We start from the raw sequence: 26004 nt of genomic DNA on the forward strand, positions 1-26004 counted from the left end.
AAAGTATTTTGTTCTTTAGAAGCCTGCTTTGGACAGTGCAAATATATTTTTGTGATTCTATAATTTATGGTAAACAAAATCTAATGAAGCCTGGTTGTTTTGTTGGGCTCATTCAATTTGTAGTCAATAGAGACAAAGTAATGTTTTACCAAATAGGGACAACGGGATAAGGACGCCCACAAAACCAGGCAACAGTACACTAATGCAGAAACCCCTCTGATCTGCAGCATTGTCGGGTGATTCAGACCCTGCCATATCTTTCCCACCGCCTCTGTGGTCGGTACTGATGTTCTCCTTTACAGGTTCACTTCCTCCACGCTCTGCTGCCTCAAAGCTTCTGCTAAGTGGCTCTTCTTTGGCTCATCTCAACTTCTCTACCAGCCTAAGGGCTTTTGGTCTTCAAATCTCAAGCTCAGATGCCCCAAGAAAACAAAAAGCATATCTGATCATCGGATTCATTCATCTACCTCAGAAATACATCTCATCTTATTTAACCCACACAAAAGTTGTCTGGTATTTAAGGAGATACAGGACTTGCCCACACAGTTATTCTAACCAAATCCCTGTGAACCTAGCCTTGAATCCTCTTCTCAATCCCATCTCCAATCCTTCCACACACTCTGATCATTACCTGCTGTGGTCTGAATATCAGTTCTACTGTAATTCACTTTAGAGCATACCCATTTCCAAGGTAATGATATGGGGGAGTCATTGAGAGATAAGAGGGTCACGAGCAGGGAGCTTGCAAACATAGGATTAGGGCCTTTATAAAAGAGACCAAAGAGCTGCTTAGACCCTTCTACCATACAAAACGACGTGGAGAATGACAACTCTAAGGACCATAACAGTGGCTCTTCCCAGACACTAAATGGACTGCCACTTTGACCTAGGACATCTCAGCTTCCAAAACTGTTAGAAATAAGCCACCAGGGATTTTGTTACAGAATTGGGGTTTTGCTACAGTTATCTGTGTGAATATTTAGGAGAGTATCCTTCCAAAATGGAGGGCAAACCATCCTCTTCTCTCACTTCTACATTACCACTGGGCCTAGGCCATAGTCTCAGGATGTCTGCGGTGGCCTCAAAACAGCTGGCTCATATATAACAGAGCATCTTTTAGGAGTGAGAATCAGACCACCTATCTACTGTTTCTTCCCTCCAGTGACTTCCCATTATACTGTAAACCAGTCCTATTATCTTGCTGTGGTCTGGAATCTCCAACCTCTTCAAGTTCACCCCATTATCTTCTCACTGAATGTGGGGTGCATTTTCTTATCCAATGGCACCCAAGCCCACTCACTCCTGAGATCTCTAACCTTGCATCCTTGATGTTGGAGTCACTGCAGAGTGGATCACACATACCATGCACATGCACCTTTCCTTTTTGTTTTTCTCCTGACCCTACTCACAACACACAAGTCTAACACTGCGGCTCCATAAAATGGACTCTGTCCATTGTGTTTACTTTTCCCCCACCCCCACCCCCACTACTTCAGAGCGCATCAGGTTCATAAAAGACATCAGATAATATCCATTGAGTGAGAAGTATGTGGACAAATTCTCATTAGACTCAGAGCTGGAAACAGATCTGGACTCTAAACCAAGCTGTGTCTGTCTCAAAATCTATGAATTCAGCTGTTATGCTATATAGCCTATGCTATCTCCTGTCCCGACACACACACACACACACACACACACACACACACACACACACACACACACCATTTCAAATACGGTACCACAGATAGAATGAATTACTATTTCTTGGACAGGCTACACTTCTCCACTCCCTCCACTTTTTCTCTCCCATGTGTGTTGCACGTGGCAGTGAAGGGAAGACCTGGGGTTTCTTGATATTTCATTTTCTTCCTTAGCCCTTTGGGCAGGATCTCTCCCTGAACCTGGAGTTCGCTAGTTTCCTCTCAGCTAGTGGCCAGGAAGCTCCAGCAACCCATCTATCTGCCCCATGTTAGAGACACATGCACAGCCCTGCCCAACTTTGTACATGGATGCTGGAATCAAACAGCAAGTGTTCTTACCCAGTGAGCTCTAGCCTCCGTGATGTTTTGTCTTCTGTATTTTTCTTTTTCCCTCCATCTCCCCCATCCTAGAAAACACTTCATTGGTCAGGGTCTACATCAAGTTTCCCCTCCTCTGCAGAGCCTCCCTTGAGTTACTCCCCAATAGGCCATTAATGCCCAGAGTTTTAGATCTCCTTATCTCTGCCTTCATTATGGAACTCATTTTAAGTGCTGTCATTGGATCTACACATGGAGAAAGACTAGGAACAAGTGAATTTCACATATCTTACCCTAGGCCCTCCCAGTCAATATATACGTATTGCAAATAACTGTCAAATCCACTTTATGGCCACTTTGCATACATAAAGTTGTATAAAATAAGAAAACTCATCAGCATCAGGTACTACAAACCTAGACTTACAGATTATTTGATATTACAAATGGGCTTTGACACCTGTAAGTGTTTAATAAATGTGATATGATACTAGCGTTTTAGTCTTTATGATATATGACACCTCCGGTTGGACAAAATGTGTTCAATTGTGTTAACTCCATTAGTGACTTCATCCTACAGATTTTTCCAGTGACAAGCACTCTAATTATGTTAGTTATCAGGAGAAAGCACCACTTTGCCAGGAAAAATAAAAGCTATGGGCCATAGACATATTCCTAACTTGAATTATAAGTTCCATCTTGGAGGTATTGCAATCAGGACAGTGAGCAGAACAAAGGTTTCATGTGGACATGGACAGGACTGGCATTTTAACAGAGTCACAATGACAAATCATTGAAAGCTACGGTCACTATTTTTTTACATTTTTATTTAGTGAGCGAGACAGACAGACGGACAGAGGAGTTGGAGGATAACTTGCAGAAGTTGGTTTGCTCCTCTACATGGGTCCTGGGGACTGAACTTAAGGCACTGGAGTTGGCAGCAGGAGCCTTTATCCACTGAATCATCTCAGCAGCCCTACATTTATTTCTTCATAGGACTGGGAAAGTGTAATACCTTCCTAGATGCTGAAATAACTCCCAGATTTGTACAGTCTTTAATATAAAATGGCACTTAACAACACCTAACAACAATAAACACAAAGGCGGATGAACACAGATAGATGTTGAAGACGGAGGAACGCACGATAAAATGGCTGCGTCCTCAAAAGCTAAAGCATCAAGGTAGACAGCAATGTGAAGAGCTCAGTGTCCAACGCTGTGTGAGGACAGCAAGGAAAGTGGCCAGTCACCAACAGGACTAACAGAATCTAAAAACACACGGAACAGGAAAGACGAGAAGTCCAGAAACAAGCGGAAAACGGGATTCCACCTTGATGTGTTCCACAAAACGCATGTCCTGTGACTGAACACAAGTACATCCAAGTCACTTGTTTCCCCTCAGACCTTACCCAGGTGAAGGAGCACCTTCTCTGCCATGCCTGCCCATCTGCGGGACGTCACATTAAGACACTGTGGCCCTGATCTTAACTGCACTGTACCTCTTCCGGCACCGGATATTTCTTTGAAAGTCTCCTTTTTAGAGAAACAATATACACAATACAGGGTTTACTTCTTCTGGACTGGTGTTTTCTTTCTCGTCTTCTATAATTATTTTACACCAGATCACAAAGGCTGCTTTATTTTATTTATAAACAGTTCCGTACATATTTAGAAGATAAAGATTTCTTATAAAAATAAAACCATTATGTCATTAGAAAATTTACCAATTATTCCTTCACATGTTATCTGTTGAACCTTTGAATTTGTCCAGTTGGAATACAATTTTACCATTTCATTTACTTAACTAGAATCATAAAAAGGTCTGTACATAATAATGTGTGATGTGTTGCTGAGTGTTTTTAATCGATCAGTTCCTTCCCTACATCTCTTTATTTGTAAATATATAACCTAATTTATATGATGGGGATTTTCCCCATGGGGAACTTGTTCACTAAGACTAGCAGAAGGCTTTCTTCGCCAAGTTGCTGCTAGACTTTATTACTTACAGTAAGATTCAAACTTCTGTTTTCAGAAAGACTGCTTCATTAGTTATATGTGTAAGACAGGGTCATCATGCCGCCCAGGCTGGCCTCAGACTCATGATCCTCTTGCCTCCACTTCTAGAATACTGGAGTTACGGGCATGTATCACAGCTGTAGCTTTTGTTATTTGCCTCAGTTATTTCCCAGTGCTTGGTCAGTAATTGACAATCCCATCTCCGCCCTTTGGCCAGCAGATAAGCTGCTCCAGGCAACATTTCCTGTCCCAGACATGGATTCATCCACTTCTACAAAACCCTTAATTAGGAAAATAGTAAATGTGGCAGCAGGAATGGTTACTGCTCCTGGATTATTCTTATTTCTAGAACTTTTCAAAGGTATGGCTAGAATATGCATTAGCATACATCTATTTATAATTAGCATATATCATCCTATATACCATTTAAGAAATATGCATATGCTTTTTTTTTTTTTTTTTTTTTTTTTTTTTTTGGTTTTTTGAGACAGGGTTTCTCTATGTAGCTTTGCGCCTTTCCTGGAACTCACTTGGTAGCCCAGGCTGGCCTCGAACTCACAGAAATCCGCCTGCCTCTGCCTCCCAAGTGCTGGGATTAAAGGCATGTGCCACCACCGCCCAGCTGCATATGCTTATTTTTAAGCATGAACTATACACCAAGTTCACCCAGATGCTCCAGTTCAATATGAACCATGGTGCTGATTAGACTGGCCTGTGCCCTTCCTCTGTCCTATGCCAAAAATCCAAATTCTCAATCGCACCAAGAGAAATACTTGATCCGGCTCTTCAAATAATCAACTCAGACAATAATATCCACACTACAACAAATGATGCAATTACCTAAGGTGCATTAAGGAGTTTTTACATTTCTGTTTGTCCTCAAGTAACCCCACTAGAGATGGACACATAGAAGACTCTGTTCTAAAGATACTTGCAATGTACTGACTCCTGACTCCATGGTCATCCTCACTGTCCAAATTTCACCTAAAGGAAGCTTCTTTTTTTCTTCCTATTTAAGGATTATGTTTCAGGATTTAATTTGTCTTTGAAAATATATAAACTATTCTCACAGTTCAAAGATAAATTTATAACATGAGGTTCATTCAAAACATCTAGGTTCCTGGGCTGAAGAGATGGATCAGAGGTTAAGAACACTGGCTATTCTTTCAGAGGACCAGAGTTCAATTCCTAGCTACATGGTGGCTCACAACCATCTGTAATGAGATCTGGTGCCCTCTTCTGGCCTGCAGGTGTATATGCAAGCAGTACACTGTATACTTAATAAATAAATAAATCTTTAAGAAAAAAAAAAAGTTTTGGGCTGGAGAGATGGCTCAGAGGTTAAGAGCACTGCTTGTTCTTCCAAAGATCCTGAGTTCAATTCCCAGCAACCACATGGTGGCTCTCAACCATCTGTAATGAGATCTGGTGCCCTCTTTTGGCTTGCAGGGGTATGTGCAGACAGAACACTGTATACATAATAAATAAATAAATCTAAAAAAAAAAATCTAGGTTCCATCCCTATAAACTCCATCCTATGCCCTCCCATATTTATTGATTAATTTTCTGAGTTGCTTGCATTCATACAGATATGGTTCTAGCCCTTCAATTTCACACATACACAGGCATGCCCTGCTCTCTTAATTGCCTGCTGTTCTCTCACTTGACAGTGTAGTCTAGAAACCACCCTTATCAGTATACCAAAACCTCATTGTGTTTTGCATAGCTGTACAGCACTCCATCTTATAGATCACCATGATTTATTGAATCAATCTGATCCTGGTAGATAGATATCTTAATTATTTCTAGTGTTTGCAGATATGAATCATGAATGTTGGGTGTTTTCATATTTTTGTCAATGTATCTTTGAGATCTATTTCTAGAACTGAGATTCCAAAGCAAAGATGGAAAATTTGGTAACTGTTGCCAAATTTGCTCAAGGAAATAACCATTCTGCTTTAAGACCATCATTATTGGAGAGTTAGTTTTCTCCGTGGTATTGCCAACAGAAAACATTTTAAACTTTTGGACTTTTGCCCCATCAAATGAAAATGACTTTTCAATGTAGTCTTAATATGCATTTATCTCAAAAACACTGGGTACATTTACATTCATTTCTCTGTATGCTGACTGCAGATCAGAACTACTATTTTACAGTGCCCTTGGCTCTTTGGTTATATATATTCAAAACTCTCATTCACTAGAAATGTGAATGCTTTATCTATTACAAAATTTTCTAAGTTGGTATTTATATTCAATAATTTCCATATGCAAAATCTGTCACCAAGTTTATCTGTTTTAGACATTGCTCATATAAAATGATTTGTAGGAGGCTGAGGAGTTGACTCCATCAGTAAAGGGTTTACAGTCATGAGGACATTGATTCAATCTCCAGCACCTACACAAAAAAATCAGGGTATAGCATTATGGCTTTGTCATCCCAGAACTGGGGAGGTGGAGACAGGAGGATTCCTGAGACTGCCTGGCCAGTCTTTGCCAAATTGGTAAATTCAAGTTTCTGTGAGAGACCTTGTCTCAAAGGTAAAGAAAAGAGGAAGACACTTGACCATGACTTCTCACCTCTTCACACATGTACACACAAATGCACGCACGCGTGCGCGCGCGTGCGCACACACACACACACACACACACACACACACACCAGACAGATACACAGATAATAAATAAACAAAAATAGAATGATTGGTAGTAAAGGATATTTTTTCTAATTTCATATTTTTCTCCTAGTACTAACACAAAACAGTGCCTAAGCCCAGGCACCTCTGTACAAGATAACAACAGCCCATTATTAGTTCTAGCAAGTATTTTTATATGTTTTAATTGAAATAGAATTACATCACTTTCCCCTCCCTTTCCTCCTTCCATCCCCTCTTAATTATCTTCCCTGAAGCCCTTCCTATGTCCACCCAAATCTCAAGTTGATAGCCTTTTTTGTTTGATTATTATTGTTGCATACATATATATGTACCAACACATGTAAATATAACCTAATGAATCCAATTTTGTTGTTTGTGAGTATATGGATTCAAGACTGAGCACTCTGCACTGGACAACCAATAAGGGGCCTCAACCCTGGGAGATCCTAATTCTCCTTCCCCCAGGGTCATTAACTGCCTATAGTTCTTTGTCTAGGTGTGGGACCCTGCAAAATTTTACCACTTCCATGTTGACAAGTTCATTAATATTGTCACTCCTCAGGTCTCATTTATGCAAGCATTTCTCAATGAGACTGTCTCACAGCAGACTTCCTGGTACTCTGGCTCTTACAATCTTCCTGCCCTCGCACCATGCCTAACACATGATAGGCACCTTAGAAATAACTTACTGGAGATCCAAGGAGGTTACCAAAATGATTCTGTATGGCCATTTCTGTATCAAAATGCTTTGTCTTTCTCAGAAATGTGTATAGTGTGTCTGTGTGCATGACACACACACACAGAAGGAGTAGGAAACACAAATGTGGATTAAGATTTTTCAAATGGTTAAAATTGATGTAGCAAGTTAATGTAAAATGTGCTTCCTGCCTGTGGATGGAAATGAGGTTGAAGAGCCGATGCAGCCTCACCCATGTCCTCAGAGACAGCTGGGTCCCCCCTCCCCTGCTTGGCCTTTCCTACTCTCTGAAGGGCTGCAAAGGTGCTCACTCATTGCTGACATTGCCATGGGCAGATTTTCTGGCAGCCAGCGTGGCTGGTACCCAAAAAAATCACCCTCGGCAATGAGGAGTTGGACCCTCTCCTGTCACAGTTAAGGAGATGTTACAACTCCAAGTTACAGTCTGTTCCACGTCAAATAAACAACTACCAAGTAATATCGAAGGGAAAAAGTACTACCTGATTAGAAGGACTTGAGAAATCACCTACATCTGAAGATATCAGGTAAAGCTTGTCATACAGGCCTGATGACAAGGAAAGAAAACCGTGAGAGTTGACCTCTGACCTCTACAATGAACACCATGGCTCATGCATACATGCACTCTCCCCGACTCACATACACACTAATAATAATAAATCAAACTTAAAATTTTAAGTTAAATGCCAAAATTTTTGTAGGCTTCAATATATTTTGTTAAATAAAACTAACATCCTAAGGGTTCAAATCTTTACAACTTACTACCTTGACCATATTCCCTAAAAAAAAAAAAAAAAAGAGAGAGAGAGAGAGAGAGAGAAAGAAAGAAAGAAAAGAAAAGGAGATCTGTGTGTAAAATAAATGTATGTACTTAATTTAAAGGGAAAAATACATCTAAAAAGAAGGGGTGTCCTCCTGCAGAGGCCCCGCCATGTGGTTTAACTGGGCCTTTGGGGCTGCTATGAAAATACACAGCAAAAATCTAATGGAAGCACTTGGGGCCTTCCTCAAGGGAGACGGGAAGTAGACATGAAGCCTGTACTAGACAGCAGAGTCACATTCTAAACAGCTCTCCAAATGCAGGCTTACAGAAGGGGAAAAAAGCAGATGAAAATACTTAAGCAATCCTGTTTTCCATAGCATTCACTTTTAAAAAGGAAAACATGTAAGCTTGAAGGTTCTGTTGGTGATGCTGTCACCCCCTTTAAATGGCGAGGCAGCTTCTCACAGACATGGCAAAAATATATACCCCACTAACCAACAATCTACCAGTCTACTCATCTGTAGACATGGATGTTCTCATAGATGACTGATTAACTAACTGGATACCGTCACTTCCATTCACAAGTTGTTACAGGCAAGGTCTTTACCAAATAGACATATAACCAGCAAAAGTACTAATGATCTATTTATTTCCTCTCAAAGAAAATAAAAGAGCTCTGGTTTGCTATATCTCTACTCCAAAACAATGGCTGCTGATGATGAAAGGATTTAATGCAGAAATTAAAATGATTCAGTTATCTTAATTACATGTTTGGCCACCCGGGTCAAATAATATCCCCACAGGCTCAAAAGGGGAGGCCAAATTCTTTTGTTCCAGTAAAAAAAAATAGGTTGCTCAAAAAATGCCTACAATGGCTAGGGCTTGGAAAGTTTTTGATTAAAAAGGGATTTTTGTTGGAACACTTATAATGAGATTTGAGTCACAGTAACAATATAAAATTGAAAGCAGAATTACATACAAAAAGAGTAGTGTAAAATAGCACTGTTTTAGTACAATGGAAAATAAGGTGTTTGTGGTTTTGCTCCATAAATTCTGTGTTGTCTGCTCTTATGTACTCCTTCTTGGCCTTTCTCTGAATAGCCATTCTGATTTCCAAGGCCTCCTGGACCAGATTCATTTGTGGTGGGGAACCCCCACAATCAACATCTCTGAGGCTCGACTTTCTTCCTCTGTTTTATTGGCTTTGCAGGACTAATTCGGGGGCATGCATCACACTGGTGTTCAGTTACAGGGCAGACAATGAATTTTCCTAATCCATTTAGTGTGCTGACAGAGCCCTGTTCACAATTTATAGAATTTCCTTTTAGACATCTACCTATTTCACAGTTCATTAGGATTCAAACTGAACACCTGTGTTTATAAAGTCAGAAGCAATTTCATCCTAACAAGGTGTTAAATAAGGCATTTTCTGAGAACTCGAACAACAACTGTACTAGACTCTGGACCTACGGAAGGGAACGATGTCAGCAGCTATCCATGCTCTTCTAATGATCCCGAAACTGATGTTCAACGGCCACAAAAAGTTTTCACTGCAGCTCATGATGGTCCTTGCATTCCACTTTGTTTCCTTTGCCACAGTCTTTCCTGCTTGTACCTTATGAAAGCGAGAGGCTGGCCGCCTAATTCAGCAGGACAGTAAAAAATCTATAAAACAGCTAAAACCTGTAGAGAACCAAGTCAACCCCTTTAGCCAGTTCCTTCTCTGGCTAGATACAAGGCTACTTTCAACACTCTGGGTCTCACAAATCCTGACCTTGACTCATTTTTATGTGACCCCAAACTTTTGACATCATTAATAAAGAGAGAATCAAAACAAAGCCTGTAGACATTGGGAGAAGGAAAGTGTGGTGTTTGGTGTTCCCATCATTCACGCTCTCAAAATGGGAATGGGATGCACTCGGCAGAGGTGGTGACCCCCATAATGACTGTGGTTCCTAACAGTTCTTTTCCTATTGGCAATAAAGCATTCTGCAGACCTCCCACCTGTGGCCACCATGATAGTTACTGCTCTGCAGGTCTACGTCTTTTTCTTGCAGTTAAAAATGTTATCAATAAAAATTTCAAACGATGCCTTTCCCCACCAAATAAAAACATTTAAAAATGTGAGCCCAATAAGGGGATTGAACTGGAAAAATATAAATGACAAGAGGACTTTCTGTGTGTGTGTGTGTGTGTGTGTGTGTGTGTGTGTGTTTTCACCAAGTCTCTTAATTTATTCATTCTAAAGACATTCCTTGCAAAACTTAAAAAGAGAACACTGTACTCACGGTGGCAAAGGGTAAGAGAGTCTGCAAAGCCGGCCTGGCTTGTGTCCTAATAACTGTTTAAAAAAGCACCTGCATTTGGAAATGCACTGAGTAAGCAGGGCAATCAGCAAAAGTCTATCTGAAGAAAAGACTGTAACAGTCTGAACTGAAGTGGGTAGAAAATAACTTCCAGGCAACGAGGGCAGGAAGTGAGAAGGGAAGGAAAAGTCCTTCCCTAGAAATCCCACATAAAATATATATTATGACAAATTGATTTTTTTTTCTTTTTTTTTTTTTTTTTCTTTTTTTTTTTTTCGAGACAGGGTTTCTCTGTGTAGCTTTGCGCCTTTCCTGGGACTCACTTGGTAGCCCAGGCTGGCCTCGAACTCACAGAGATCCGCCTGGCTCTGCCTCCCGAGTGCTGGGATTAAAGGCGTGCGCCACCACCGCCCGGCGACAAATTGATTTTTTAAAAAAAGACAACTACTCTCTTGTTCCAAGCTTGTGGATCTTAAAGACTGAGTAGTTCTTGAGCATGCAGAATTAATTGTCTGCAAGGTACCACAGTGCATGTACCTAGTCTCACAACCTTAGAGGCTATACAATGTTCCTAACTCTCTGACACAACAACCTTCATGTCACCAGAAAGTGTGGTGGAGAGTCTGTCTCAGCACAAACAGACTAAGGAATAAGGACATATACTCTTTTATCCATTTAACATATTCATTGTTAGAAGTGTGGTTTTATGAGTCATCTTGAAAAATTATAGCCCAAGTTTGCTCCATGGTCAAGTTATCACACTGAGTCACTGGTGACTCAGACATTGAGAGATGTTACCATGAGCTGAAAAAACACCTCCTCCTTCTACCAGCACCTTCCACAAGCTCCCTGGAATGATCATGCCACTTCTGCTAAAACTCCAACACATTATTCACATTATGAAAGTACAAACTGTGCATGACAGAAGATCTAAGGAGCACCTTGCTCTCCACCTCAGAGAAAGCACAGCAATTAACTTCATGCATTCTTTTACTTGTTGGTACACAGAACAAATGCACACACATGCACACACGCACACACATGCATGCATGCATACACACACACAACACCATAAACATCTTTAAAGAAATAAAAATATTATACAATGTAAACTTTCTGAAAAATAATAACATCTCTGAAACTTTAAGCAATGGCCTTATTATTGTGGCCATAGTGTTACCTTGAAGATTCAAGCCCTTCCTTAGCCAGGACAGTGTCATGCCTTGTGACCTCATGGACTCGTATATTAAGACATGATTATAAAACTTCACCAGGTCTCTGTGTGAGACCTCCATCCACTAAGATCCTCAGAGGAAGCAGTTTGCTCATGGTGAAAATAGTTCAAGGATCCCAGTCACTTCATTCACCATCTTTGGATCTGACTGTCTTTACCTTAAACAGGAGCAACTTGAATAGTGATTTCATAGGTGATAATCCAGGTTTAACTCAAGCCACATTGAAATCACTAGTCTGTGGCTTCTAGAACTCACTTTGGCAGCCACAGAATACTGACCAGACATTTTGGTAATCAAACTACATGGAAAAGCCCAAGACCAGAAACTCCTGAAATGATGTGTTCCCTATTGACCAGCACCATGAAGATCATAGATGCTCAATAAAGATCCCTCAAATTACACCACTATTTCATCATGTAGACAAGCTGAAGGAAGGGATGAGTGGAAGACAATAGCCGGCAGAAGTATCTTCAGGCATGTGCAGTAAAACCCTGCTGTACTGAGGCCAGGAGAGTCTGCCCCTCCACATGCACAACACCTTTCCTCCAAGACACGAGCCAAACAGGTCAGGTTTTTCAGAGTAACTGTGACGGCATCAGCTTCAATTAGAGTACACATAAGTAGACATTTTGAATAGTTTGCAAATGTTAATTTCCTAGGGAGCTAGTTGTTTATATATTTATGTCCATCTTCTTTTCTCCCTTTACTTATCTGCTCTTAGACAAGACAGAAGATTAAGTCTAACTAAGAGTCTAGATGGGATTACTGGTAACCAGTGACAGTGAGATTGCTGGGAGTTTATAACATTGTAAACCAGTTCTCCACCATCTAGCCATGTGCTGAATACAGTCTGTGCCCAACAAGAGCAGTGTCACTGTTGTATCACAATGACATGAACAATGCCCATACCATTTATGGCACAAAAATAATGTTTAAATAAATATTAACTTACATGCAGTCCGTAGAGAAGAAGTCATTAATCTTGGAAGACCTTTGGGGAATCTATAAGCTACCTGAATCTATACATACTACTGCATGTATGGGTATGTTTGGCAAGAGGAATTTTTCTGGAGAGATGGTCTGCAGATTGTATAATGTTCTTATTTGTGTTGATTACATTATGAAAAGAAAAGCTATGGACCTTTGCTATGCATCTCACCACCCTACCCAGCATATGTTGCCCTTTGCCTGCTGGAGTACAAAACCCCTATATTCCTTGTTAGTTAGCAAGTACTTAGACATATAGATCACCTCGCTGACCTATCTGCAACATAAATTAGAAAAAAAAAAAAAACTTGGATGTTGTGTGGCACTACAACATATCTTCTAGAAAGGATGTGTAAGAATTGCCATGGCAAATGGTTCAGTAATCAGGCTGAGTAGAAGAGGATGCTCTACAAGAGAGCAGAAACAAAAGTCTTAATTTAGGAACAGAACCAATAGTCACTTAGGTAGTACTTTTTTTCTCTGTTGGGAGATACAGAGCCCAAACTGGCCATCATCTATAACCAGGCAGGGCTCCTAGCCATGGGACTGAGACCTTAATACAGCCGCAAAACATTCAACCTACAATCCGTTCTGCCTGCAAGACATGCTGGGGCTATGGCGGCACAGAACTGTGGGAGGGGCCAACCCATGACTGGTCCAACTTGTGGCCCTTGCCATAAGAGGGAACCCAATCCTAACACTGCCTTGATGGTGAGGAACCAGAGCCAGGACTCCCCCCAGAGGCCCAGGATAGAGCCAAACACGACTAGAGAAAGAAAAGTCAATGAAGTGATTCTTAATGATATTCTGCAGTACTCATAAGTCGGTGCCTAGCCCAGTTATCATCAGAGGGGTGTCATCCAGCACCTGATAGGAGCAGATGATAGCATCTGATAGGAGCAGATGCAGAGATCCACAGCCAAAGACTAGGTAGAGCCAGAGGAACCCTGCAGAAGAGGGGGATAAAATAATTGTAGGAGCCAGAGGGGTTCAAAGACACCACAAGAACACAGGCCACAGAATCAACTAAGTGTGGCCCACAGAGGCTCACAGAAACTGAAGCAACAAACTCAGATCCTGTATGGGTCTGAGCTAGAGCCTCTGCATATACCTTATGATTGTATAGCTTGGTGTTCTTGTGGGACTCCCAAAATTGGGAGTGGGAGGTATCTCTGACTCTTTTGCTTGTATGTGGGACCTTTTTCCTCCTACTGGGCTGCCATGTCCAGCCATGAGATGAGGGTTTGTACCCAGTCTCATTCTGTCTTGTTAGGCCATGCTTGGTGGATATCCCTCAGAGAACTGCTCTTTTTTTTGGGGGGGGGGCATGGAACAGAGGAGGGGTTGATCTGGGGGAGATGGAAGGTAGAGAGAGGGACAGGGAGGAGGGGCAGGAAGGAAAACTGTGGCCAGGATATAATATCGGAGAGAAAAGTACACATTTAAAAAAAACATTAAAAGGTAACTGGATTGAACTGTAAAAGTCTGTGGTCTATAAACACACAGGCTAAAGTTTCAGAAGAAACTCACAAAGCTAAAATAGAATAGATTAGAAATAATTTAACTTGTTCAAGTGTCCTAGCAACCAACAGCAACAACACTAGTAACAATAACAGCAATACAGGAAACTCAACTTGCAGTTGGAACACTTTACTACAAGCAAGGAACATACTTTCCTGAATTCTGTATTCAGATCTCCCCCATACATACACATATGTTAACAGAGAGATTCATGCACACCTACATACCTCCCCCTTCGAAACACTGTATTCCTTCGTTTTTTAAAAATGTTTTAATTCCAACTGAAATCAATGCTAGGACTTTATCCTTCCTATTTTCTGGTTGTCTTGATAATTACAAAAAAAATCAAGAAAGAACACAAGTCAATTTATTAGTACCCAACCGCTAAGAAGAGCATGCACTGCTGGATGGATGAAGTAAGCCAGTGTGTAGGAAACATTAAGGAGAATACAAAATAAGACGTGGCTGTGGGGTCCTTTGAAGCTATTTTAAAAAGTAAAATGTTATGTTAAGACTCATGTGGTGTATCTCTGTACATATATAATTATTATTCCACTGATTTATTGCACACATGTCAAAGAGCGCCTGGGTATTTGTACAAGTTAAAACAAACCAACCAAAAAGCCAAGCCACATAGCCACAAACCCAGACAACTTGCCTCCCACCTCTCACCCCACCCTTCGTCCTCCCACCTCCCAAACACAAAGGTCCTACTTGCAGAACCTTCCTTACAGAGAGGAACTATTATGCCAGTTCAGCTGTCATGTAGAGTGTGTTCCACAGGAATAACCAGCCGTAGCTACCATTTATACTGTATTGCAGATATATAGCTAAAGCCAGCTGGCAGCACAGATATTCCAGAGGAGCCGAGACTCTACCCATTCTCTTTGGTTCTGGCAAGCTATTTGGAATGAGTCAACAATAAAACTGCAACAACTGTCCCATGTCACCTCTTCTGAGAATGAGCTCTGCATCCCTCAGATGTGTTTTAACTCACATCTTTCAACGTAGGGCATGATGAGATGGAACATATCTCGTCCAGCAACCACTCTTCCATTAAGCAAGCATTCATGAGCTAGGGAGACTGTGGTTTTCCCGTTGAGCTAAAAAAAGGACCTAGCGCTTCAATGTATTCTACCTGGTGCAACCCCTTGATTCAACAATTAGAGCTAATTTCAACTAAATTGCTTTCTTCAAGAGACGGACATCATTACGAAACTTGTTCCTCTTTTTATATACACAGCAATCTTAATAGAAGAAAAAAGGCAAAAGAAAATTCCTTGGATGTTTCAGCTGATAGACTTATTAATGTGACACTCTCAACTTCAAAGCAGCAGTGTGGAAATACCATCTCATTGTCCTCACAGGGAGAGTGACTTCATTTCTACTTCAAAGCACCATCTCTTCATCGGGTCATTTAATTATTGAACATGGGACAGAAGCTGTCCACATGATGTCACCTCTGTCCTTTTCATGAAATATGCATGGGTCTACTTTAAGCCGCGTTCATTTGAACGAAGGAAAACAGAAGGAAGGGTATTGAGACTGCCATAGGCAGTATGAGGCAGTAAGAGGAGAGGCCTTTCTGAACTGGCTTTTCTCACTCTTGCCTTCTGGAGAGGAACTGCCAGGGAACCCGGGTACCTGTTCAGGCAAGCAGGCTGCCTTGCTCATCACATTTCCTTCCACCCAACTCACAGCAGCGTAATTACAATAACCTTAAGACAAAATACAGATATGAAAAGATGCTTTGCAAAGCAAAAGTTGTGCTTTTGAATAGGAGTTAGCAAACTACCTGGCCTGTGCATAATATGGAAGCAAGAGAAGCCCTGACTGGACATTCCAATGCCTACTCATGCGACTTGCTTCACAGAGATCACACTGCAAGTGTCAGCAATTATTTTCCACGAAAGATGAGACAGTAAACACCGTCAGCTCTGTGGGCCACACAGGCTCTGTAACAACTATACGACTCTGCCATTGGAGCAAGAAAGCAGACATAGTGAATAATAGACATGGTGGGTCCTAATAATATTTGATAAAATCAAGCAAGGGGCTAGGTTTGGATCCCATCAATCCTGTTCTAGATTGACAACTAACTGCTAGAGAGCAGAAATGTTGAATAGAGCAGGCATTAGCCATGTGACACTACTAAATGTGTAAAACATGGTTACAGTGACTGAAGAGCTACATTTGAAATTTCGCTAAACTAGTAACTTTAAATATCCTTGTGTGGCTAATGGCTCAGTACTGAACAGCAGAGTTCTAGACACTCTGTACTGATGCCCCGTCAAATGAGATGAAAGTCATCTTCCAATTTATGCCATAAATCCATGCACCTTTGCATAAAATGCCTGTGCATTGACTGAGGGCACAGACCTACTCAACAACCCGACTAATTCCTAAGGCAAATGTAACTCCTCCTTACCCACTTTCAGGTCTATCTATACAAAGACAGAATGCAAAGAGCCCCCGGAGAACACACATGACAATGTCATTGCCTTCTCCCAAACTTACCCACAAGGCACTGACTGAGCACACAAATCGGCCTGGTTTACCACCTTCTTGGCTACATTGCCTGTCGCCCTGGACAGCTGTTTTATTTATACGACGACAAGTGTGTGTGCTGCATTTTTTATAAAACAGAATGGTGTAATCCAACCAGAAGAAGCAGGAAAAAAGGATAATAACACATGCAGTGGGTTTTTTTTTGGGGGGGGGATGTTTTTGTTGTTTCTCTAAGTATGAAACAGAAATAGCAGAGCAATATTTCAGAAACATACAATGGTATTTTCTTCATCAGAAAAATTAGTAAGAAATCACCTTTAACAAATGACATCAAGTAATGTATGGGCTAGTCTAATCATTTCATGATTTTGATGAAATCTAATCATTCCAGATGCAATTCCTTATAATTCTCAAATCCAAAATAATAATAATAATAATAATAATAATAATAATAATAATAATAATAATAATAAAATGCTCTAAACAATGGAAAAAATAGAATAGAAAAAAATCTAAATGTGAAACAAACTCCTTGGGTGTATCACATGACACAGCCAACAGGAGACAATGAGCCCAGTCTTCATCCATAATTATCACACTTCAGTGTGAGACTGTCTTTCCCTGCAGAAGGAGTCACATGTTGGTCCAGAGGATTGCTGCAATCTCAGTTTTGTGTGTGTGTGTGGGGGGGGGGGTCACAAAGCTATAATACACATAACAGGCATTGGGTTTGAAAAAATCCAAAATTCTGTGAATCCCCAAACACATCTGACCCCAACAGTTTCGGGAAAGGGTTCTCCAGAACGCCTCTCAGAAAGAACACCATATATATACGGCAAAGTGTCCCTGCTCTCCAGGGCCCCAGACAGCACCTTACCTCTGTCTGAAGGATGGCAGCCCTCTGTTCTTTGGCAGTAAGCGACTCTTTGAGCACTTCGATGTGTTGCTTGCAATCTGAATTTTGATTGCTAAGGGTTTCAAGCTTTGTTTGTAAGGCAAGAAGTTCTGACTCCTTCTTGGAAAGTTCCTGCTTCAGCTGGTCAATCTGGAAAACAAAACAATGGCAAAATCAGTTTACCCTGCTCCTTTGTCCATTTCAATAGCCAGTGGATATGGATCCAGCAGGAAATGCCATGAATCTGCTTCAAGAGATGGTCTAGAAGGGGCCCTACGGAGACAAGTAGGGAGGTGGATGCCTTCCAGCTCACTCAGATCCTGGGGCTGCACGGTGCTAAAGCCTACTTGTCTCTAAAACCCGGAAGTCTACTGTCATTATGCAGACCATGGTGAGGGAGGGGCAACCTTGCTATTTAACCCAAGATTCAAGTCCACAGTGGAGACAGTGACTCAAGGGGGTCATCGGAAGACAATCTTCCAAAGGAAAAGTAATTTAAGGCATTTTATTTCTATTAAACATACAGGAGACAAAAGAACCTAGAATACACATAAGGAGTAAGAAAAAGCAAAGCAAGAAGCACTCATCATTCAAGTGACCAAATGTAAAAATAACAATAATTATAATCAATCCTGTCAAACCATCCCGCATCTATCTCCCTCTAGCCCTCTTAAGAAATGTCACTGAATTCTGAGATCATTTTTTTAGTTTTATCATTAACTTTTGCGTCCATACAGAACATATTATTTTTTCATATTTTAAAACTTTGTGTTGCATATACCTTAAGGGTTTATGTGCTAGTGATTAAATCATGTCCATGTTAAACCCACGTATATAAAATTCAATCCTTTTTCACTTACAAAGAGCATTCCACTGCAAGCGTCCACTTCAACTTATTTATCAGCTCTACTACTGACCTGGTGTTTGTTCTAGATTTTTAACCTTTACAACAGTGCTACTCTGAAAATATATAAAACATGGTCATATAGCTAACGTCTTCTCAAGGTTGCATCCAGGTGTGAAGTTACTGGACCATGTAGCATGTATGTCCATCTTAGTCACTGTTCTACTGCTGTGAAGACATGACCATGGCAGCGTTTATAAAAGAAAGCATTCTGTAGGCACACACTTACAGTTTCAGAGGTCCACTATCCTCAGGGCAGGGAGCATGGCAGCATGCAGGGACACATGGAGCTGGACAAGGAACTGAGAGCTCTACATTTGGAGCTGCAGGCAGCGGGAAGAGAGTGAAACTGGACCTGGCTTGGGCTTTTGAAACCTCAAAGCCCACACCCAGTGACACATGTCCTCCTCCAACAAGGCCACAACTACTGCAACAAGGCCACATCTCCTATTACTTCTCAAGTCATGCCACTTGCTGATAACTAAGCATTCAAATATATGGGCCTATGGGACCATTCTTATTCAAACCACCACATTCTACTCCCTGGCCTCCACAAGCTTATAGCCATAATGTAATGTATATAATAATTTAATGTATATCATATTATAAAATGCATTTAGTCCAACTTCAAAAATCCCCATAGTCTATCACAGTCTCAACAATGTTTAAAAGTCAGCTCAAAGTCTTTCTGAGACTCTTAGCAATCTCTTAACTGCAACCCCTGTAAAATCAAAATCAAAAAGCATATCACATACTTCAAACATACAATGTCACAGAATATATATTACCATTCCAAAAGGAAAAAAATTGGAGCATACCAAAGAAATACTGAGTTAAAGCAAGACTAAAACCAGCTGGGCAAACTCCAAACTCTGCATCTCCATGTCTGATGTCAAAGTGTTCTTGAGATCTCCAACTCCTTTCAGCTTTGTTGACTGTAACACACTTCAGCTCTCCTTAGCAGGTATTCCACCACTCTGGCATCTTCAACATCTTAGAGTCTCCAATACAATCCAGGCTTCACCTTCACAGCTTCATACAATGTCCTCTCTGAGCCTCCATACAGGGAAATCACTGACACATGCCTGGTCTCAGCAGCTTTCCTTAGCAGCAGAGGGAGATTCCATAACCCCTTTCTTGTATCCTTCACTCTAAAGTCAGAACCATATGGCTGCCAAGTTATGATGCTTGCTGGGACTGGGACATGGTCCCTTATCCAATTACATCTGCATCAGCTTTCTGTTGTTGATGGTTTCCTTCACTACTTAAGCTTTTCGTTAGCTTCTTTGCACAAGTTGGAAGCTTAGCTAGGTGGAGTACGGTCCTGAGGTCACCACTCCCTTTATTCTATTTAGCATAAGAATCTTCTTTGAACTTTTTATTAGCTTGAGCAGTGAACTTAGCTTCATTACACTTCCTAATGCTCCTTTTTTTTTCAAACTATACATTTCACATTTTTCCTTGCTCAACTTGCTCCTTTTCATTATAGATTTACATAAAAGTAACCAATAATAACCACGCAACAGAGTCAATACCAGGCTGTCTTGAAATTTCCTCTTCCAACACCATGAATCCAAAACTCTTCAGTTTAACCTCGGCAGATTTTTAGGACAAGGGCAGAAAGCAGTCACAGTCTTCCCTAAAATACCACAAGAACAGTTTCTAGGCCACTTACTAATATTCTTCCCCTCTGAGACTTCTTGAGTTGGGCCCCAACAGTTCAAACTGCCTTCAGCATTGTCTTCCATGCTCCTATGTGGGTGACCCATTATCCCCTGCTTAAAGTGCCCAACCGCTTTTCTAGTATAAGTCCCAGAGTCTTCTAAATTCCTCCAATAAACAGCACAGTCAGGCCTCTCACAATACCCTACTCCTGATACCAACTTCTGTCTTAGTCACTGTTCTATTGCTGTGAAGAGACACCATGACCAAGGCAACTCTTACAAAAGAAAGCATTTAATTGGGACTTGCTTACAGTTTCAAAGGCAAGTCCATTATCATCATGACAGGGAACATGACAACACACAGGCAAACATGGTGTTGGATAAGGACACGAGAATTCTACATCCAGAACTCTAGGCAGCATGAAGAGAGTGACACTGAGCAAGTCTAGAGCTTTTGAAGCCTCAAAGCCCACCCACAGCGACACACTTCCTCAAACAAGGCTAAATCTCCTAATCCTTCTCAAGACATGCCACTTGCTAATGACAAAGCATTCAGATATGTGAGCCTATGAGGCCCTTCTCATTCAAACCACCACAACATCCTAATCTAATTTTACCAGATAAGACAAAAAAAATGTTTTCCAAAGCAGTTATATTCATTTGCATGACCACGAGCAGCTTGTAAAAGTGCCATTTCTCCATAGCTTTCCCGGTGTCCTATGTCACTACACTTTTGTCCACTGTTAGGAGCTGGGGTAGATGATCTTCTGAGAAGACTTGCACCATGAGGTCTTTCTCTCTTCTTTATAACTGTCCCTCTTCCAAACCAGAAGTTGGGTCTGTTTTCCCACTCTTGACCTTGCACTGAACAATGATTCTGAATGGGGCAAAGGATCAGTACCTCTTCCTGCACTAACCTAGAAGACAGCTCGCAGCCTCTGTGACAATCCCAACTGGAAGTCTCTGCCTCCTGTTGGGATCCAGCTCACATGGTATAAAGTCATCAACCCTGTGAAAGCTCCACTATGTGGAAGTCCACACAAGTCACATAAAAAGGCCACTCAGGAAGAAGGGCCTGTCTTGTTCTAGGACTCAAGGGGAAATTTTTCAGTGTTTCATCATTTAGTTTGACATCTGGTTTTCACATGTGGAAAAATAATGTCATTTACTAACAAATATAGTAATTAGATCTTTGAAGATGCACTTTTAGGTTTGAGAAAGTTCTCTTTTATTACACTCATTTCAAGAGTTTCTTTAAATCATTAAAGAATGTTTAATGTTATCCAACATTCTACCTCCATCCCATGCTTTCCTTCCTTTAATATGTTATAATGATTCACATCAATGGAATTTCAACATTTTCTGTTCCTTGTATTTCTATGAAAACTTCACTTAGTCATGACATATAATATTCTTCAATGTTAATGGATTCAGATTGCAGCAACTCTTTCAGGATTTTTCATCTATGTTTTTGGGTAATAGTGCTCTGCTCTGTTCCTGCCTGTGCTGTGGTTTGGGGTTTTGGTATACACTTATCTATGGAAGTTTATTTTAATGTGCCTGGAGATCTTTTCTATAAAGCTGGATTATTTCTTATTTTGATGTTCATTAGAAAACACGAGCAAAAACATATAAAGCTGTAATATTTCCCCTACTAAGAATTCTACATTGCAACTAAATTTTCATATTAACTTAAAGGAAAATTTCACAAAACCTTCTTATCTCTTCTACCAATGGTATCTATGATCATACTTTCTCAAATTCTTTTCTTTAATGTTTCCTTGCTTGATCTCATCAGAAGAATGCAAATTAAACCAAGAAATCAGAGATCTAGTTTTAGAAGTGCTAATAAGACAAGTTCACTTTTGGGTTTTGCTCATCAATTTTTGCTCTGGTTTTTAGACTTTTTCCTTCCTTGTGCCTTTTTGGGATTATTCTGCTTATTTTTCCTAAATTTATAAATTAGAAATTTATCTCACTAATTTTCAGTACTTTCCCCCATTTCCTTCTCCCTCCCTCCCTCCCGTGTGTGTGTGTGTGTGTGTGTGTGTGTGTGTGTGTGTGTGTGTGTAATTGGATTCACCTACACAGGGAAAATGTTGCTCCCAGAGATCATAGGTTTACCAAATAAAAAATCCCCTGCCAGTTGGTCAGGAGTATACTAGAAACAACCAAAACAATGCAGACTATTGCCACTGCTCTGTGTTGTTCATCATATTGCTGAAGATACCACACATTTTGGCCACAAAACATGCAGAAATCAAGTTAGTATTGACCAGAAAGCTTCCTCCCTGCTAGCGAGCTTTCATAGTACTAGAAGGATCTATGTAGGCTGCTTAGTTGGAAGAGTCATCAGCAGTCCTACCAATAGCCATACCTATAAGCTATAGTCATAATTGATGTGTCAAGACATGCCCAAGGATGAAACACTGTCATGAATGCCATGGGGGTAACCAATTCTTCTTCTGATTGAATTTGAGGCCCATTCCACAGGAGAAAACACATGCCTAGTACTATAATTATTGCCAAGCACTCCTGGTTGAGGAGCTCAAAAACCCTGGGGATAAAACTAGTACTAATATTTTGTTAATAGTAACAAATAGCACTCTAAATGCATATCTCTACACATGTGGCCTCTGGGAGGTTGACCATACTCCAGTGCATGGCCGGCCCCATACCCATGAGTATACTGCACTCAATGAGTCAAAAAAAAAAAACATGTGAAGTTGTAAGGATGGTGGATCTGGATCTGGGCAGAGTTAGGGAGAGGAATACAGAACAAATATGATAAAAATAATTGTCAAAATTCCCAAAGAATCGATCAAAATATTATACTAAAAAGAGAAGTCAAATATATTCAGCAACTGAGATGTGCATTATCCAATAGTAAGCCCAGGATCGGATAACTCATGAAATTGGAAGCTTACATTTTCAGTATGTTTTACTTTAAAAAGTCTGCTTCATCTGTTTATAGCTCACAGGATGTGTTAAAACTACCCACTGAATGATAAAATCATCAACTGCTTCTTGTAGTTCTCTTAATTATATTAACTTCAGAACTGATTTCTTTGCCTCGAAGACTGGAGCAGCTTTTATGGCAAGTATTTGACTAGTTTGCCCGTTTTCATTTTTAGTGTTACTTTGTGTGGGAGTGTGGCATGGTGTGTGGTGTGGTGTATGTGTATATGTGTGTACACATGTGTGTGTGAGAGACTGAGAGTAAGAGAGAGGGTGTGGGTATATGTAGGATGCTGGATGGCTTGCCCTAACACTCTGCCTTACTCTTGAGACAGAGCCTCTCACTGAACCTTGGGATAAGCTGGCAGCCAGCAAGTCCTAATGATCCTCATGCCTCCACTGCACAGTACTCAGGTAGATGCACAATCACATCCTGCCTTTTATAGGGTGCTGATATCCTAACCCTACCTAGGGTATCTGTGCTCACACAGCAAGTACTCTTGCCCACCTAGGCATCACTTCAAAACTTCCATGTCTCTTCAGCCCTGTGCTTCTCTTTCCACTTGTAAACAGCAATCTCCACATCCTTTTATGTGTCTGCAAAGATCAAGTGGAATATTTATCACAACCACAGGATTTTATTTCAGTGCACCACCCAGGATTTCTCTATGCTATCCTTCCTTCCTTTCTTTCTTTCTTTTTTTTGTTTCTCTTTCTGCCTTGTTTGAAATGACTTTTTCATTATTATTTTTGCCATCAATTTAAAAGTTATACTTAGATTTACATTTATTTTACTTAATTTATTTTAATCTTTAGGTTACCACTCTAGAAATTATAAAATTTATCTTTTTAATGTGTCGTCTTCGATATTATGCTTATCTTCTTCCTGAATACCATGAGGCTCTTCAACTCAGATCCAATCACCAGACTCTAGACAGATACGATTATGTCATTTAGTTCTGTCATGCTTTGATTTTAGTGACATTACTTTTTAAAAGATTTGTGTGTGTGTGTGTGTGTGTGTGTGTGTGTGTGTGTGTGTGTGCATGCACATGTGTGTGTTAGCATACATGCATGTGGGTACCTTTAGAAGCCAGAAAAATGTGTCAGATCCCCTTGTTTTGGAGTTAAAAATGGGTGTGCCCCACCTGATGTGAAGGCTGGGAACCCAGTTCTGGTCATCTGCAAAGCATGCAGTGACCTCAAGCACTGAGCCACCTCTCCGGTCCTGGGCATAATCACTTCTGCACAGTCCACATTGGTTCTGATTTACTACACACTTACCACCACCTTTGCCTATTACTCATTCTGATTTTGTTTTGTGTTTTAAGACAGGTCCTTGTGTAACCCAGGCCAGCCTCAAACTTGTAATTCTCCTGCCTGCTGGGACTGCAGACACGCACCACCACACACAACTTTTGGACTCATCCCCGAATTAAGGAACACAGAAGCACATAATTGTATATCAGACATGTTGTTAATATCCAAAATACAGCCAAATAGAAAGAACAACCAGTCAACACTTTAAAGTGGCATAGACTAAGGAAGAGAATGCTCAAAGACAGGCAGGAGAAATGGGCAAGTGTGTGGAACTTGTTCAGCATCACTAACTGTCAGAAAGATGCAAAGTACAGCCAGTAAGAAAGAGGGAACCTTCCCATTGCTGGTGGGAACACAAATCCATGCAGTGAGTATGGACAACAGTATGAAACACCTCAGAAAAATAAAAAACACAATGCTCATATGGTCCTGCAACCTCAATGTGAGGCATATAGCTAGACAAAGTGGGTTAGTATATTGAGGAGACATTTGCATTTCCAAAGTATATGGAAGCACTATTCATATTAGCCAGGAAACAGAAGCACCCTGAGTGCCCAGGAAATAATGAATAAAGAAAATGGGAATATATATATATATATATATATATATATATATATATATATATGTGTGTGTGTGTGTGTGTGTGTGTGTGTGTGTGTGTGTGTGTGTGTGTGTGTATGTGTGTGTGTTCAGCCACACACACACAAAAAAAAGAAAGCTTGTCAGGAACAGAAGGACAAATGACATATGATCCCACCTGTATGTGAAATGTGGAAAAGTTGATATCATGTGAGCTGCAAGTCTGTTAGTGGTGACCAGACTCTGAGGAGAGGGAGAGGAGGAAAGCAGGGAAAACTTCCCCAGAGGGTAAGAAGCTATAGTTGGATATAAGGAATAAATTCTTTTAAAAACAGCTTTAGAGGCTAAAGCAGGAGAAATATAACTTTGAGGCCAGTCTAGGCTATAGAGGAGGAGGAAGAAAGGAGGAGGAGGAGGGGAAGAAGAAGAGAGATTAAAGAAAGAAAGAGAAAGAGAAAGAAAGAAGAAAACAAACGAAAAAATTCAGAAAAATGAAACTTTCTGGCTTTAGTGGGGTTTTATTTTTTAATAAAACCTCAATTCTATTATTTTCTTGAATATTATTACTTAACACTAAAACAATTTCTAATTTAGAGATACTTATTATAGGGTAAAGAGACCTGTCACCAAGCATGGCAACTTTAGTTCAATCCCTGGGTAATGGCAGAAGAGAACCAATTCCTGCAGGCTGTCCTCTTTCCTCCACAGGAATACTGTAGCACAAGCACACGCGCACATGCACACCCACCCACATCCACACACACAAATGAGATGGGGGGAAATAATTTTAAAAAGAGAGCTCCTGACTCTGGGAACAGTGACTGTCATTCAGCGGTCTTCTGGCCACCAGAAACCACTGAGAAGCCAGGCTATCACTCCACATTCATGCCCCTAAAGGCAAGGGCTTCCCCCTACTTACTAACCACACCTTGCACAACTTACCATTTACTACAGTTATGCA

The 26004-nt window shown here is 40.7% G+C and overlaps 1 protein-coding gene across 25 annotated transcripts in view; it reads right to left on the reverse strand.

Moving 5' to 3' along the window:
- Erc2 (ELKS/RAB6-interacting/CAST family member 2) overlaps positions 1–26004 on the reverse strand; it is an 893602-nt gene that overhangs the window by 554486 nt on the left and 313112 nt on the right. For all 25 annotated transcript variants that reach the window (XR_003735931.2, XR_003735930.2, XM_028882471.1 and 22 more), the window contains one exon: positions 17601–17768. Coding sequence is in view for 23 of the 25 variants with exons in the window: in XM_028882471.1 (XP_028738304.1) it covers positions 17601–17768 (168 nt within the window). In the remaining 2 variants the exon portion in view is untranslated. The remainder of the gene's footprint in view (positions 1–17600; positions 17769–26004) is intronic.

Source organism: Peromyscus leucopus, chromosome 9, assembly GCF_004664715.2.
Source record: "Peromyscus leucopus breed LL Stock chromosome 9, UCI_PerLeu_2.1, whole genome shotgun sequence".
Classification (NCBI taxonomy): Eukaryota; Metazoa; Chordata; class Mammalia; order Rodentia; family Cricetidae; genus Peromyscus; species Peromyscus leucopus.